The 15737-nt window shown below is 45.4% G+C and overlaps 1 protein-coding gene across 2 annotated transcripts in view; it reads right to left on the reverse strand.

The window, feature by feature from the left end:
• The window catches only part of DPYD (dihydropyrimidine dehydrogenase), a 3199941-nt gene that overhangs the window by 1332968 nt on the left and 1851236 nt on the right, over window positions 1–15737 (reverse strand). Inside the window, exon 14 of one of the 2 annotated variants that reach the window (XM_069232137.1) lies at window positions 8164–8225. The exons of the other annotated variant lie outside the window; for it this stretch is intronic. Within the exon in view, the coding sequence (XP_069088238.1) occupies window positions 8184–8225 (42 nt within the window). The 3' untranslated portion in view covers window positions 8164–8183. Of the gene's footprint in view, window positions 1–8163; window positions 8226–15737 lie in introns of those variants that run through there. 2 annotated transcript variants of the gene reach the window in all.

The following is a 15737-nucleotide window of genomic DNA, read 5'->3' on the forward strand; positions in this document are numbered from 1 at the left end:
CCCTGCCACACCGGCCTCCGGGAAGGAAATTAGGAGCAGCACTTCTGCATCTACCGCACCACCCCAACCTAAGCTCAAGACCATGTCTGTCAGTGAGGCATCCACTGCAACCATGGAAAAGCGAACAAGCAGTGACGTTGAATTGGATTTGTCCCTTTCATAGAGTAGTACCCAATAATTTCAGTAAACAGATCAAAGTAGACAGCAGCCACAGCTAGCAATAGTACATCTTCCCAAAGTTGGAGTAGAACAGCAGGTCAAGCTTCCTGCTGAGCAAGAACCTCCACATTTAGAATCTATGGCACCCAGATTTCCAGCAAGAAAAAGGAAGGGTACTACTCCTCCATCTCCTTCAAGCACCACTTCTGATGACGATGATAGGGACATGGAGTGGGCAGGGACCGGTAGATGCCAGAAGAGGCAAGGGAAAAGAAAAATTCCAGCAAGCCTTCGAATCATGGAAGGAGATGATGATGAGGAGGATGATGATGAACCAGGCATTGTGGAAGCTGGCACAAAGAAGTCTGACATTGCTATCCAACCTGCTCCGAGTGATGTGGCTCCCATACTTGTAAGGCCGCGGCAGAGACCTGCACCTACCATACCACAGTAGAAGTTTGCACTGCAGAGAGGCAATCAACATGTACCACCTACCTTCAGTTCTTCTTCAGGCATTGGCAGTGGCCTAGTAAGAAAATACTTCTCCCCAGTTTGGGACCTTTTTCTCATTAGCAAATCGTAGGAGAACAGTGCGATATGCTCCATTTGTCACACAAGTGTTCATTGAGGTAAGTCTGGTTCACATTATGGTATTAGAGGCCAGATAACCCATATGAAAAAACATCACACAATCTGGTGGGAGGAGTGCCTAAAAACATTGCTGAATGTGGTTGCTGTGGTAAAGCTGAAGAGAGCTGGGAAACGTCAGCTAAACCTGGTCAAACCACAGTGGAAGATGAGGCAGAAGAGGGTGACATCCTCAAGCAAAGCAGCCCTGTCCCCAGCAGTGTACCAGAATCACCCGCATCAGTGACCTCACAATGGCACAGGAAGACTCAGAGTCAGGTGGAGACACCACAGCATATGGTGACTGCAGCGTGACACATTGAGTCTACCACCACCTACGTCTCAAATGTCACCTCTGTCAATGGCCCCAGAAAAGAAGTAAATCTAGAATACAATTATGGGCACGTATAAGCAAGAGGGGCCCTACGACCGCAAATACCCAATGGCAAGTTTGAACATTGGGAAGCATTGGGAAGCTGGCAAAAACGTTTAGTGCTGGACCTCCTCCTTTTTTCTTTTGTAGAAGGAGTGGGATTCTTTGTTTGTGGCAGCCATCTGCCCAAAATGGAAAGTTCCAAGTCGGATCTATTTTGACTGAGTTGCTGTTGAAGCGCTGCATCACAATGTGCTGCAATTGATTGGACAAGCTTTGCTTTAAGTGTTATCAGTATTATCCACCTGATGACAGATATGTGGACCAGTTGGCAGGCTACTGATTACACATGCATTACTGCACACTAGATCTCTTTGGTGGGGATAAAGCACAAGCTTTCTACAGGTCTTGTCCCTAAAGAAAGTTTTAAGAGTGTTCGGCGGCATGCAATAATAGCCATGTTCGTCATGGGGAAATCACATACAGCTGCAAACATCTTGGACAAATTTAATAGCAAAGCATCTGAATGGCTCTGACTCAGAGGTCTCTGAATTGGATTTGCTGCCACAGACCATGACAGTAAGATAGTCAAAGCCATGGCAGATGGTAACTATTTCAGGGTCCTGTGTTTGGTGCACTACATCAACCTGGTAGTGCAAAACCTTCTAAAAAAAGAAGACATAGTCAGCAACATATTGACCACCTGCAGATGAATCTGCACTCATTTCAGCCATTCTTTTAAAGCCCAACAGAAGTTGCAGATTATTCAGCATGGCAGCAGAGTGCCAGATAAAGCCCTGATACAGGAAGTGCCAAAACGGTGGAACTCAACCTAGTATGTGTTGCAAAGTCTGTTTAAGCAATACAGACAGATAAATGACTATGTCATTCTAAGAGGAGAGGCAATTTGGAAAGCTATGATCATGGATGCGGACAAATGGGGTCTAGTCAAATGCCTGACACAGATTCTGCACTCTTTTGAGGTTTTCACACAGGACGTTAGCAAGGAGATCAGTACGACTGGCCAAGCTATCCCTTTGTTGCATCTGTTACATGAGCAGCTAAAGAAGTTGTCTGAAAGGTTCACACTCAGAGGTGTCAACGAAAACCCAAAAGGGCATGCTTTATTCGAGAGCTTAGTCCTTTGCTTGGCAGAGGATGAAAAGACATTATCTCATCCAAAGAGTACATCTGTGCCACCCTACTTGATCCACGCTACAAAAAAACCTTCTCACTTTCATTCCTCTTTCTAAAGGGGATGTTTTAAAATACAAGCAGTGTATTGTTGAGCTAGCTGGAGAACTGGTAGAAGAATGGCTGGAACTTAGAAACCCACTCTGCGGTTTTTGGGGTGCTGCCTTCAACTTCCAGAGAGGGCAGTCTTGTCTCACAGCACCCAAAACTGGCAAGAACAGCAACAACAACAGCATCAGAAGAATTGGACCCAACCTCTACATTAGCCTGGTTTCAAGTGGTAGGTTTTATGTCCAGTACAGAGGCAAATGCAAAAGGGATTGAGCAAGTGGCAGCACCAATGATACTTCAGAGCATGTTTCAGGAGTATCTGGATGACCCAAAAAAGATGTATGTAGATTAAAATCGGTATGAGAAGATGCAGCAATGGCCAGAGCTCTGAAGGCTGGAAATAAAGTGTCTGGCTTGTTCTGTAGCCAGCGTGCCTGCTGAACATGTGTTTGGTGTAGTTGTAACAGTGAGAAGGACCAGTCTCTCACCTCACCCCATAACCAAAATGAACCATCATTTTATACCACCTGATTACACAGTTCCCGCAACAGTTTCTGGTTGATTGTCGGGCACAGCTCTGAGGTGATGGTGGTGCTGGTTGAAAATGTGGTGTGGGCACAGGTCTGAGGGTGCCCTTGAGTGGATAGAGCCCATAAGCTTTTGGGTCCCTTCTGGGGAGATGGAAGTCAATTGGCTCATAGCAGGCTAGGTGGTGGAGTCTGTGGTGGTGCTGGTCCATGGTGGAGGTGGGATTTGGCTCTCGAACCCTTCGTATATGTCCTAGATTTTGTGGTTGAAAAATGTGGCAGGGTTATCTCAGAGGTCTTGAGAGGAGGGTGTTTCTGTGGTGTCCGTGCCGGGGTTTGTGAGTTCCTTGACTATTCTGAAAAGCTCTTTGCTGATGTGTGTGTTGGTGCTGATGCGTTCCTGGATGGCAGCCTTACTGGAGGTTCTGATGCATTGGTGGTGCACAGTGACTACGTCTTTGTATGATGTGCGGTCTGCCATATTTTTACAGTTCCTCCATTTTCATTTGAGTTGTCTGCAGGTGCATTTAGACTTTTGGAGGACAGTTGTGAACCAGCTGGGTTTCTTGTGGTGCTTATTTCAGATGAGTTTTCTTAGAGTGCTACAGCGTTTGTACAGTCGGTCATCCAGCGGTGAAGGTTGCGAGATGAGTCGTTTGCATCCATAGTCTCCAGCGGAGGGGAGAGGCTGAGTGTATCAGTGAACTGGGCTTCGGTGATCTTGCTCCAGTTCTTGCAGGGGGGTCAGGGGTCATGGTGGGGGGTATGGTGGTCATGGTAAATGTGAAGTGGACACAGTTATGATTGGTCCAGAAGTGTTCAGAGGTGTGAGAGAGAGAGAGATGTTGTTTTCTGCAGAGAAGACGGGGTCAAGTATGAGTCCTGCTGAGTGGATGGGGAGGTTGACACGTTGCTTGAGTCCGATAGTGGTGAGGTTGTCCAGGATGGATATGGTGCTTGAGTCATTGCAGTTTTCGAGGTGAAAGATGAGGTCACAGAGGAGGGAGTATTCAGTGGAGGTGAGGGCTTGGGGGGTGATGAGGTCGACAATGGCTTCACTGAACTGGGGGCAGAGTCCAGAAGGTCTGTAGACAAGGGTGCTATGGAGAGAGGTATTTGGGTTGGTCTGGATTTGGAAGGTCAGGTGCTCAGCGGTGGTTTTCTGGGTTTGGGCCTCGGTGATGGTCGTGAGTCTGAGTGTGTTCCTGCAGATTATGGGGATGCCTCCTCATGGTTGGTTGATGCAGTCTTTGTGGACAATTTTGTAGCCATCTGGGATGGTGGTGGTGATGTCCAGGGCTGAGATGGGTGTTACCCAGGTCTCCATGAGAAAGGTGATGTCAGGGGCGATAGAGTTGAGGAGGTCCCATCATTATACTACGTGATTGACGAGGGAGCACGTGTTAAGAAGTATGCATCTGAAGTGTCCGGCTGGGTTCGGGGTGGGGCACTGAGGTGTGCAAGGGCAGGTGAAGGTGCAGTTGTGACAGGAGAAAGGGCCTTGTGTGTCCTTGAGGGTGGCTTGGTGGCATGCGGTAGAGCCTTTGGTGTTGGGGGCTCATAGGGTGCCTCATCTATTCGGGCAAGAGAAGAAGCATGGATTGACATTAACCTGTTTAGTTAGTAATTAACTTATACTGCAGAAGATGTTGTTTGTGTGTACTAGGTTTTTGTAGGCAAAATAGGCAATGGTAATCATCCCGTAGATGTCAATGTAGTTGCAGAGGGCAGGAGAGCAAGGGTATAATTAAATGACATTCACTTTTTTATCAGATTGAAAAAAACAGACTACATTAAAAGCAGCAGTGCAAACCAAAACACCAAAATAAACATTTGAGTCATAAATGAAGTAAAATAAATGATCCTCTTTTATTTTTAACAAATAGAAAACACACCCTTTCCTGTCACAACAGGTCCACCCCTCTCCCCAAACAAATAGCCCTGCCCCCAAAAAGTCCAAAGAAAGTCCAAAGTGAAACCCACTCTCAACTCCCTCCACCCTCTACCTACAAGTCCCTCCCACCAAAATAAAAAATTAAAAAAGAAGTCAGAAGAGGGCATTGTCTATTTGGGTCCAGAACTGGTCTAGGCTTTGCTCGACCCTGGCGAGTCGGCTCTCCAGACCTCCAATCCAATGCAGGAAATGGTGAAGCAATGCCCTGTCAGAGTGGAAAGGGGAAGCCGCCGGTGAAGTCAGGGACCCTGACAGGTGGCGGCCGCACCGGCAATGTAATGGCCAGGAAGCTGGGGCTGGTGTGCTGTTGAACTCGGTCGTGGGTCAGAGGCAGCTATTTCCCCTTCTTCCTCCTCAAGGACCACAAGGCGCCGGTATGCATCCTTTATACTCTCCAGCCTCTGCCGCTGTGGACAGGCTGCTATCTCCTGCCTGGTGGGTGGTGCTGATCCACCAGCAGGCGTAACTATATTGAGAAAAACAAAAATAAAAGGCAAATTGTAAACAATGCTCTGAGCAAACACTTCTTCAAAAGTAGGTAGTGGGTGGCACAGTAGCAGTACTTTGTGGTCGTAAGTAAAAGGACCTAGGCACTCTCTAGCAATAAACTAGCCATTGCATTTTTAGAAATACACAATCCAACAATACATTAATAGATAGGAAACAATAATCCAATAAACTCCGTGCGTCACAGTCAATCCGTCTTTAATATGGCGAAAGGCAGCATAAGGAATCCATCATTCGAAATAAAGGGAAAAGAACAACAGCCACGAAGAACAGCCAACACGTGTTTCGTCATGGGGAGTATATTCCCCTTGACTTTTTCAAGGAGATTTCTCCTCTATATAGATTGGAGAGAGGGGGGCAAACCTCAGCGGGGGACAGCGCCAGAGAATAAGCATGGCACGCGTCTTGTATAGTGAGCAAAGTGTTGTACTTCTGGATGATCCACTCAGTGCTGTTGATGTCTACTGTAGATTAGGTCGTCAAAAATGAAGTTCGATGGTGAAGGGACAGTCCCGAGCACGGTATACTTTACTAGGAGGCTTATCGTGGCCATTCTTCTCAGGTGTAACCATTTCAGCCTGACCTCACGGACATCATTTGCTTTAGATGGCTTAAATACCGTTCTATACGCCAACTGTGAGCATACATTTTGCCCTTCACCATCGCACCACGTGCCATGCTTATTCTCTGGCGCTGTCCCCCGCTGAGGTTGGCCCCCCGCTCTCCAATCTATATAGAGGAGAAATCTCCTTGAAAAAGTCAAGGGGAATATACTCCCCATGACGAAACACGTGTTGGCTGTTCTTCGTGGCTGTTGTTCTTTTCCCTTTATTTCGAATGATGGATTCCTTATGCTGCCTTTCGCCATATTAAAGACGGATTGACTGTGACGCACGGAGTTTATTGGATTATTGTTTCCTATCTATTAATGTATTGTTGGATTGTGTATTTCTAAAAATGCAATGGCTAGTTTATTGCTAGAGAGTGCCTAGGTCCTTTTACTTACAATTTTCTGTATCTGTGTTTTCACAGATTTTGGAGGAAGGGAAGAATCCTCTAGGGCCGGGAGCACCTATGCTTATACTATAGGGGACAGTTGGGAGCGCTTCTCTTTTTTTCTTTTTTTCTTTCCCCTTGAAACGTTCTTCCCACTGTGTTCAGTACTTTGTGGTCCCCTAGGATCATTGGAATTTGGTTTGATTATGATTAGGAGAGTCAGAGGGCCAATTTTATTTTCTTACCCGTATCAGCAGCTGAAAAAAACTGTGATTTTTTTTTTTTCAGTTTAAGGCTTTTTTAGTAACTAAACAGACACTTCTAGTGGGAAAAAAAGAAATTACCTCTCATTGATGAGTCACGTACTATGCACTATGGAGTACAAGTTATTGTGCCAAATTAATAGAGGCATACTAGCTAGTGCTTCGAGTACTTTGCTCCTGTCTGCAACTGGGGTTGCTGTAGTTGACAATTATCTATCTTTAATTCCAATATACCTGCTCTTCTCCAAATGCCTTTCAATCAGTTTCTACCCCGATTCCAAAGAGGCAGATGAATAGTCAATAAGATACTTCACACATGTCACAAATAAAATGCAGATATATTATCTTGGCTGCCATAAGCTGACAGTGGGGAAAATGATGCACTGCACTACAGGGAAAGGAATGGGCAATATAGATTGAATTTGATATGTTCCTCACAGAGAATCCCTTATGCCAAACTTGAAATCAGATTGGGCACTTTCTAGTCCCACTTGACTCACTGGCTCCACCCACCATCACAAATTCTTTCCAACAAATTCATTCTGTGGGCAGTAAGGAAAGGAAACTTGATTTACTCTACCGCAGGGTAAGACAGAGGGATTAGGCAGGTAGGTAGAGCTTTTGCTATAGAATAGAGGGATGTCGCTGATCATCGATTCATCTTGTGCCTAAGTTTTGGCTTATTCAGTAAATATATAGACGAAAGTCTGAAGAAGAAATTCTGAACAGGCATAAAATAAGTTGGTTATGGGAAAACAAGAAATATATTTTGGAAACACTTCATATGGCCATAAAAATGTGCCATGTGCCAAAAATGGATTTTTCAGTTTGTTTGGTAGGTGGGGATGGAAGAATTTAGGAAGGAATAAAGGAGTGGCATACTAAGAGATGACTGAGTGGGCAAAGGTAAACATAACTTGTGTGTACAATTTGCAATACATTGAAAACTTTGTAAATGCCACATTAACTGAAGCAGACGCACATTGCACGGCCAACACTACAGTCACAAATTGAACCATATTGCACTCATGGGTGGTGAAATGCCATAGGCAGATAGGGGGTTGATGAATCATGATGGGTGGGTTACATATCTGCCTTGCTTAACAAATACAGTGCTTTGTTTTCTCTCATCCAGTCTTTCTCTGAAATTCACAATTTATTATCTATTCATTTAGTATCTATTATCCAGCCTTTCTTTCAAAAAAATTTTCACCCATCCATCCAGTTACCAAATACTCACCCACGCATCCATTCACCCACTCACCCACGCTTCCCTTCACTCATTTCACCCATCCTTTCTTTTACCCTTCCATTCTTTCTAGTTTCCACCAAGTCATAATTTTTAGCATACAGTATGTGTGCTTTTGCTGAGTTGCAGATAGAAGAGGCCATAACCCAACCACTACTGTAGATGGTAATGCGGGGGGGGGCATAATCACAACACCGCCCTTGTAGCTAGTGAGTATAATAGCAATTGTCAGTAAGCAAGCAATGTGACTTACCACCACCAGTTCCTCCTGCTCCATCTCCTTCTACAGTGGCACTTGAGCTGGCATCACTGGTTCATTGTGTGGCTAGAAAAAAAATTATACAATTTTAGATGACAGGTATACCTTCACTTTTTTTTTTTTTTTTTTAAATGCAACCGCCATGCATCGCAACAGTTCAGTTAGTACTGCAGTATTTTCTATCAAAAATACCAATCTGGGCATTTTGTTGGTTCACAATGTTAGAAATGTCAGGTAGTCAAGCCAACCAAAAACTTTTTCTAATGGACGGACAGAGCTATAGCCTATTATTAGGATGACTCAGAATCTTTGAAGCACATGAAAGGGGTGGAACAAAATGGTCAAAGAAAGACACAAAAAAGATAATGCAGGGATAACAGGAATAAAACAAGAAGTGATAGGGGAGTTGGGCAAAAAAAGGAGACTGCATAAAAAAAGAATAAACAAGGCAAATTTAAAGTAGCATAGTAGTGGACTGAGGTTAAAGTTAGGGAAATAATAATAATGAGTAGAGCTCTCAGCATTGGCACTGGTGGTTGGCGTCTCCTCCACAGCTGTCATCGGGCCCACCTCTGTGCCCCTCTTCTTGCCCTTGGGTGCTGATGTAACAAATAAAGAAGATTTAAAAAAATAGATTAGTGGTACAGTTCAGTTAATCTCCACACAATTATTATAATAGACAAATGCAGTTACATTGTACTTTTTTAAATCAGATCACCTATGATCGACTATCATTGAGTTGACTATACTCCTAAAATCTCTATTCCAAATCTCCTTACCAAAAACTACATTTAGAACTAATGCATTGCAATGAATGATCTTTGATTCTATTCTCATTTCTTAACTCCCTTTATAAACCAACTCAGTCTTCCCTTTTTGCCATGCACAGATGCATACTAGTAGTACTACGCATCATTGTGAAATTGTTTGGGACTATATGACCTACCTAGACAAAATTCGCAGAGAACTCTAACTCACTGATATCACTAATTCACTATAGTGACAGGAGGATAGAGGTGTCTGCTTTGCAATAACTTCCTAAATAATCAGCCAAAGTGAGCACCGACAAGTATGATGAAGTAGTGCCAAGCACCTGCCTAGCTCTAATTGGATCACATAATAATATTCTTAACAGAGGCTAAACATAAGTTACCTCAGTGTGTGAGCAGCAGGCTATTCAGAAAAAAAAGTTAGCATTGTAGAACACAAAGACAATAAAATAATCAGTACTCACCGAGCCCCAGAATCTCTACACCTAGCAGGTAAGATCAGGTCCTCCTCGCTGTAGATTATACCACCCAGTGGTGCGTCAGCTGCTGGCTGGTGCGCTGTGTCTGGCTGGTGCACTGCACACACTGGCACACCCTCCCCCAACGAAGTTGATGCTACCACAGGGGGTACCTGCTACCAGGCCTGCCGCCTACTGCCAGCATGGAGGGAAGGTGACGCTGCATGTAAAAAAAAGTGCTGCCTCCTCCACCTTGCAAAAGAAGGGCCTCGGCTGCACCGCTTGGCAGCACACCTGCCCACAATGTAGACTGCTGCTACCACTGGCTGCTTGAGAGGGCCTGGCTTCGCTCCCATGAAAACAAAAAGAAACAGGAAAAGGAAGGAAGGAAGAATGGAAGGATGAAAGGAAGAAAGGAAGGAAACAAAATTAAATTAAATTAAATAAGGAAGTAAAGGGGAAAAAATAAACAAATATACAAAAAATCACAAAATCACTGGAAAAAAAAAATATATAAAATACACAGACACAAAAAGACATACAAAAAAAAAAAAAAAATCCATGTAGATTAATTAAGAGGGGAGGATTGAAACGATAATAGAAGGATTCAAACTAGGCGCAGTATGATGAACAGAGTAAGAAAAACAAGATAGCCAATGTGAACCGCATGGTGCTGTTTACGTGTGATTTTTAAGGCAAGGATGTACTTCACGTTGTGTTTGATGTAAAACGCAATGCAAACGGGTGCAATGGGGAACCCTGTCCACCCGCAGAACTCTGTGTTGTGCAGCAGAGCTTTTGGGCCACTTTGCAGAGTTCTGTGTAGCACAACAACACGCTCTCTGCCCATGCCTAATTTTCTGTTCACAGATCTGCTGCAGATTCACATGGGGGCAGTGCTGAGTGCTACAGTGGATCCATGGATCCTTGTACACCATAAAAATCATTTTTGGGTAATTTCAAGCGCATGACTGGTCTCTCAAAGACCCCTCCATCAGTCCCCTGAGGTCAGGATACCTCAATCCTGACAGCTTATATTCTATTTACACTTTATTTCCCCCCAGGACCTATGTCCTATTTCAGAAAAATGGTGGCTGCAACTTTTCTTTCCGGTTGCGGTCAGCCAATGACAGCATTGCTGTTGGCACATGGAACCAAGGATACACCACTGTGGATCTGTGGTGGATCCACATCTGTAGATGTACATAAATCTTCTTTCCTTAATAACTACAAAAATACTGAACCGAGTTACACCAATGTGGTTGGCTGAGGTATGCAGCCTGTCCAAGCAGGAACAACAATCCTAGTCAAGGCAAGTAAAAAACACAACCGAGGTTAACCTATGCTCACCCCCTGGTAGTTGCGCACAGAGCAGTCAGGCATAGCGTACAGGCAATGTGTAAAGTATTTGAGAAAAACTTCAAACAGTAAAACAGCAATAACACTACACAAAAAGGTACCACACCAGGTTAGAAAAATAGAGCAAAATTTAATAAATAAAACACGATCAAAATGGCAAAACTCCAATCCGTAGAACAGCAGTTTTGCATTTTTGAAGAATAAATTGAAAAATAGCACCTAAAAGCATAAAACACCAACTGGGGAAAGCTAGTGAAGCTGGACGAGGTCATAGTCAAAAGTTCAAACCGACTGCGTTGAAGCACGGTTTGGATATAGTCCCAGGTTAGTCCCCTGAAGGTTTACCTTCTCGAGTTTTCTACTGAATCCTATTCCTGTGGGAGAAGATCGCCAGGAGTAAGGAGAGTATGTCTAGTAGTGGTCGGCATGGCCCAAGGAGCAGGTCGGGGGTCCCGGATAGGCAGACTGGAGTCTTGCTTTGGTGGTTCACGCAGACTGATGATGTTTGCTATGCGAAAAGACGGACTTGTGGAGGCTCACACTGGTTTTCTTTGTGAAAATGTCCATTTGCAGTTGTGAAGAGCCTGACTCTACAAGCTAAGTGGCACCTCTTGGAGGTCAGGAACTTGCTGAAGACAGATTCAGAAGCTGTGGGAAGGCTGTTATGTTCCTGATGCTCAGATCAAGAGGCCAGCAGACTCACCCTTTGAGTCACGCTGGGGTTCTAGGTTCATGATGGAGGTCCGGGTTAGGTCTTCTTCCTCAGTAAGGAGCGCAGTGGGTCAGCAGTTCCTTGTAGAGCAGAAGGCCAGCAAAGCGGCAGTCCTTGTAACAGCACAGCAGTCCTTCTTCCTGGCAGAGTATCCACAGGTCCAGAACTGTACTGAAGTGGTAGATTCTGGGATCTGGTATTTATACCCTGGTGCCCTGGGTCTGGAAGGTGGGAGAAACGTCTAGACAGTGGCTTTAAAGGGCAAGGGATTACTTGCCTTCCCTGCCCTGGCTCCAAGTTGACTAGAGTAAAGATACAGGGTTTTAGGCACCTTGTGTGTGGACAGGACACATCCTATTCAGGTCTAAGTGAGGCTGTGTCCAGCTCTTACCTCCCATCTTGCCCGAGATAGGCCCGTCAATTCACACCTAAGCTCCCATTGTGTGTGGCTATCTAGGAGGAATACACAAAACCCAGCTGCCAACCATACTCAGTCATGGGCCCAGAGACAGGCTGCAGGCATGAAATGGTCAAAACAAGAAAATGCCAACTTTCTAAAAGTAGCATTTTCAGAATTGCAATTTAAAATCAGAGTTCGCCATGTTAGGATTTAAAATTGTGGTTCCAGAGACACCAAACCTGAAGGAGTAATCTCCTCCCCTTTGAAAATTACATTATAAAATATAATAAGGCAACCCCAATGTTATCCTGCAAGAGATATAGACCTTGCAGTAGTGAAGTATGAATTTAGAAGTTTTTCTCTACCAGTACATGTAAAACTTAAAAGTACGTGTCCTACTTACTTTTTAAATACATTGCACACTTACCTCGCTTCCCAGGGCCTACCCTAGGGCTGAAATATGGATTGAAAAAGGAAGCTTTGAGCCTGGAAAAAAGTTTATTTTGCCAGGTCAAAATGGCAATTCAAACTGTACACACAGGCTCTGCAATGGCAGGTCTGAGACATGTTTAAAGGGCTACTTAAGTGGGTGGCACAATCAGTGCTGAAGGCCCACTAGTAGTACTTGATTCACAGTCACTGGGCACAATTGCTGCACTTTACTAGGGACTTGTAAATAAATTAAATATGCCATGTGGGGATACACCAATATTACCATGTTTAGGGGAGAGAGCTTATGCTCTTTAGCACTGGTTAGCAGTGGTCAAGTGCCCAGAATCCTAAGGCCAACAAAAACAAATTCAGCAAAAATAGGAGGAAGGCTAAAAGTTTGGGAATGACTCTGCAGTGAGGGCCAGGTCCAACAACTGCATTTTAAATGTTGTCTTTTTGGTAAAGAAGACTGCCATTGGGGGGTTTATCTACCATTAGGGTGGAGATAGGCAAATACTATAGATATGAACAAAATCACACACCTGATACATATTCACTTAGAAAATACATACATACAACAAACAACCTACACTCTGCCCTTTTCCCCTCGGCATACACAACCCTCTTGCCAACAGAAACCACACTCAGACTCTAGAATGCAAGCTGCAACACTCAAGAGGCAGACAAAGCACTGAGGACAGGACTGCCCTTGTAGGTAAATCTGACTTGAAAATGTACAAATACTTGCATGGTATCCCTCCATACAATCTCAATTGAGCTGGGAAGATTTTCATGTGGCAGGAGTTCACAGTAAATGCACTAAGGAGGATGTACATGTCTCGGCAGTAAAGGAAGTGGCTGGATGAGAAGAGGTGGGGGAAGGAGAAGTTCTCTCGTATTCAGGTTGTTTTTTAAGGTAAACCTGCACACCCTCTCTGTTTCAATAGGCCTAAAAGATATCCTTCACCCATGCATGGAACTCTGAAATTCCCCTACTGACATGCAGACATCACACTTATCCCTCATACGCAGATTAATATTCACACCATTTAACCCCTCGGGTGCTCTGGACGCAACTGTTACGTCCTGGGCAGCACCGCTAGGGTGCCCAGGACTTAACCGTTACATTCAGATAAAGGCCCTCGGGGGAAGCGCAGGGATGGAAGAGGAATTGCTTCCACTTCCACCACCGCCACCCTCCTGACCCCCGTGGCTTCTGATGATGTCAGCGCGCGACTGCGCGCTGACCTCATCAGAGGCCTGCCCCTCTGTGTTTGAAGCTCAGCTTCCAGCGCCAATCGTAGGAGAAATGTTTTTGCATTTCTCCTCCGATCACGTGGAGGACCTGAGTAAGGCATCAAAGGAAAGGACTTTCCTTTGATGTCTCTCTCAGCATTTCTGCTGTCCGATCGCATCGTGATGGGGCAGCAGAAATGCCCACTAGACACCAGGGAGTTTTCAGTTTTTTCGTATTTACTCATAAGGGGAGCGGCACCTTGGGCAAGGGCCACTCCCCAGGAGGGCAAAGTATAATTAGGCCATTTCTGCCCCCCCGCGGCAGATCGGCCTATTATAATTAGGCCGATCTGCCCCCAGGGAGGCAGAAACCCCGACACCAGGATTATTTATTTATTTTTTATATGTGGGGAGTAACCCCTCAGGGAAAAAATTACTCTTAGGCCATTTCTGCCCCCCTTGGGGGCAGATCGGCCTACTTTTATTAGGCCAACCTGCCCCCAAGGGGGGCAGAAACCACTAGACACCTGGGATTTTGTTTTTTATATAATTGAATGAGGGGAGAGACCCCTTGGGCAAGGGGTGCTCCCCATGGGGGAAAAATATTTTATGCCTTTTCTGCCCCCCGGGGTCATATCGACCTATTATCATTAGGCTGATCTGCCCCCGGGGGGGGCAAAAAACCACTAGACAACAGGAATATATTTTTTTGTTTACTTTATTTTTTTTTATATGTGGGGAGCAACCCCTTAAGCAAGGGTCGTTCCCCTGGGAGGGCAAATTTTTTTTAGGCCATTTCTGCTCCCCTTAGGGGCAGATTGGCCTATTTCTATTAGGCTGATATGCCCCCGGGGGGGCAGAAACCACTTAGGCACGCACGCAACCTCGGTTTCATCTTGGACCCACTTCTCACCATGACCAAACAAGTCAACGCCGTATTATCCTCCTGCTTCCTCACCCTCCGCATGCTCTGAAAGATCTTCCGTTGGATCCCCGCTGACACCAGAAAGACCGTGACCCACGCCCTCGTCACGAGCCGCCTGGACTACGGCAACACACTATACGCAGGAACCACCGCTAAACTCCAGAAACGTCTGCAACGAATTCAAAACGCCTCCGCCCGCCTCATCCTCAACATACCCCGCAACAGCCACATCTAAGCCCACCTGAGACACCTGCACTGGCTTCCCGTCAACAAAAGGATCGCCTTCTGACTCCTCACCCACACACACAAAGCCATCCACAACAAGGGACCCGAACTCCTCAACCGCCGCCTCAGCTTCTACACTCCCACCCGTCCTCTTCACTCCGCCAACCTCGCTCTCGCCGCCGTCCCTCGCATCCGCCGCACCACGGCAGGTGGGAGGTCCTTCTCCTACCTGGCGTCCAAGACATGGAACTCCCTCCCCACCATCCTCAGGACCACCCAGGACCACTCCGCTTTCCGGAGACTACTCAAGACCTGGCTCTTCGAGCAGCAGTAACCCCTTCCCCCTAGCGCCTTGAGACCTGCACGGGTGAGTAGCGCGCTTTATAAATATTTATGATTTGATTTGATTTAGGCACCAGGGATTGGTGTATGTGTGTGTTTTGTTTGGTGGGCAGCCCCTTGGGCAAGGGTCATTCCCCATGGGGGCACATTACTATTGGCCATATTGTTGTAAACTCCAAGAATCTGCCACACGAGGTAGGAACAAGTTACATGTTTATTTCTCATAGATTACAGAGCCACCTCCATTGTGTGCTGCCAATACACCTCCAACCGCCGTACTCCCAGCCACATCCCACATTCCACCATCCTGCATTCTACTCACGAGGCCCGCATTCCATGTTCCAATCCCCATTATATCCACGAGGCCCGCATTCCATGTTCCGTACACAACATACCATCTCTCCCCTTTTTTTTTTTTTTTTTTAGCTTATAAATGAACCAAACAACAACAACAAAAAAACATAAAACAAAATATACCCACAACAAACAAACTTGAATAGAACCCCGAAGCTGAAAGAAATTACTGATCAGGTCTTAATTTCCATGGTAAAAATCTTTCATGGGAAGATCTGCGTGGAAATACTTCCAAACATTCTAAGGCAGAGTTATGAGTATCAACTTTATGCAAATCTTGAACATGTATTCTAGGGCTTCCACCATAGCCCCTTTCTCCATCCTTGCTGTTATCACTCTCACCACAAGCACTCGACGCCAAACCC

Source organism: Pleurodeles waltl, chromosome 4_2 (assembly GCF_031143425.1).
Source record: "Pleurodeles waltl isolate 20211129_DDA chromosome 4_2, aPleWal1.hap1.20221129, whole genome shotgun sequence".
Classification (NCBI taxonomy): Eukaryota; Metazoa; Chordata; class Amphibia; order Caudata; family Salamandridae; genus Pleurodeles; species Pleurodeles waltl.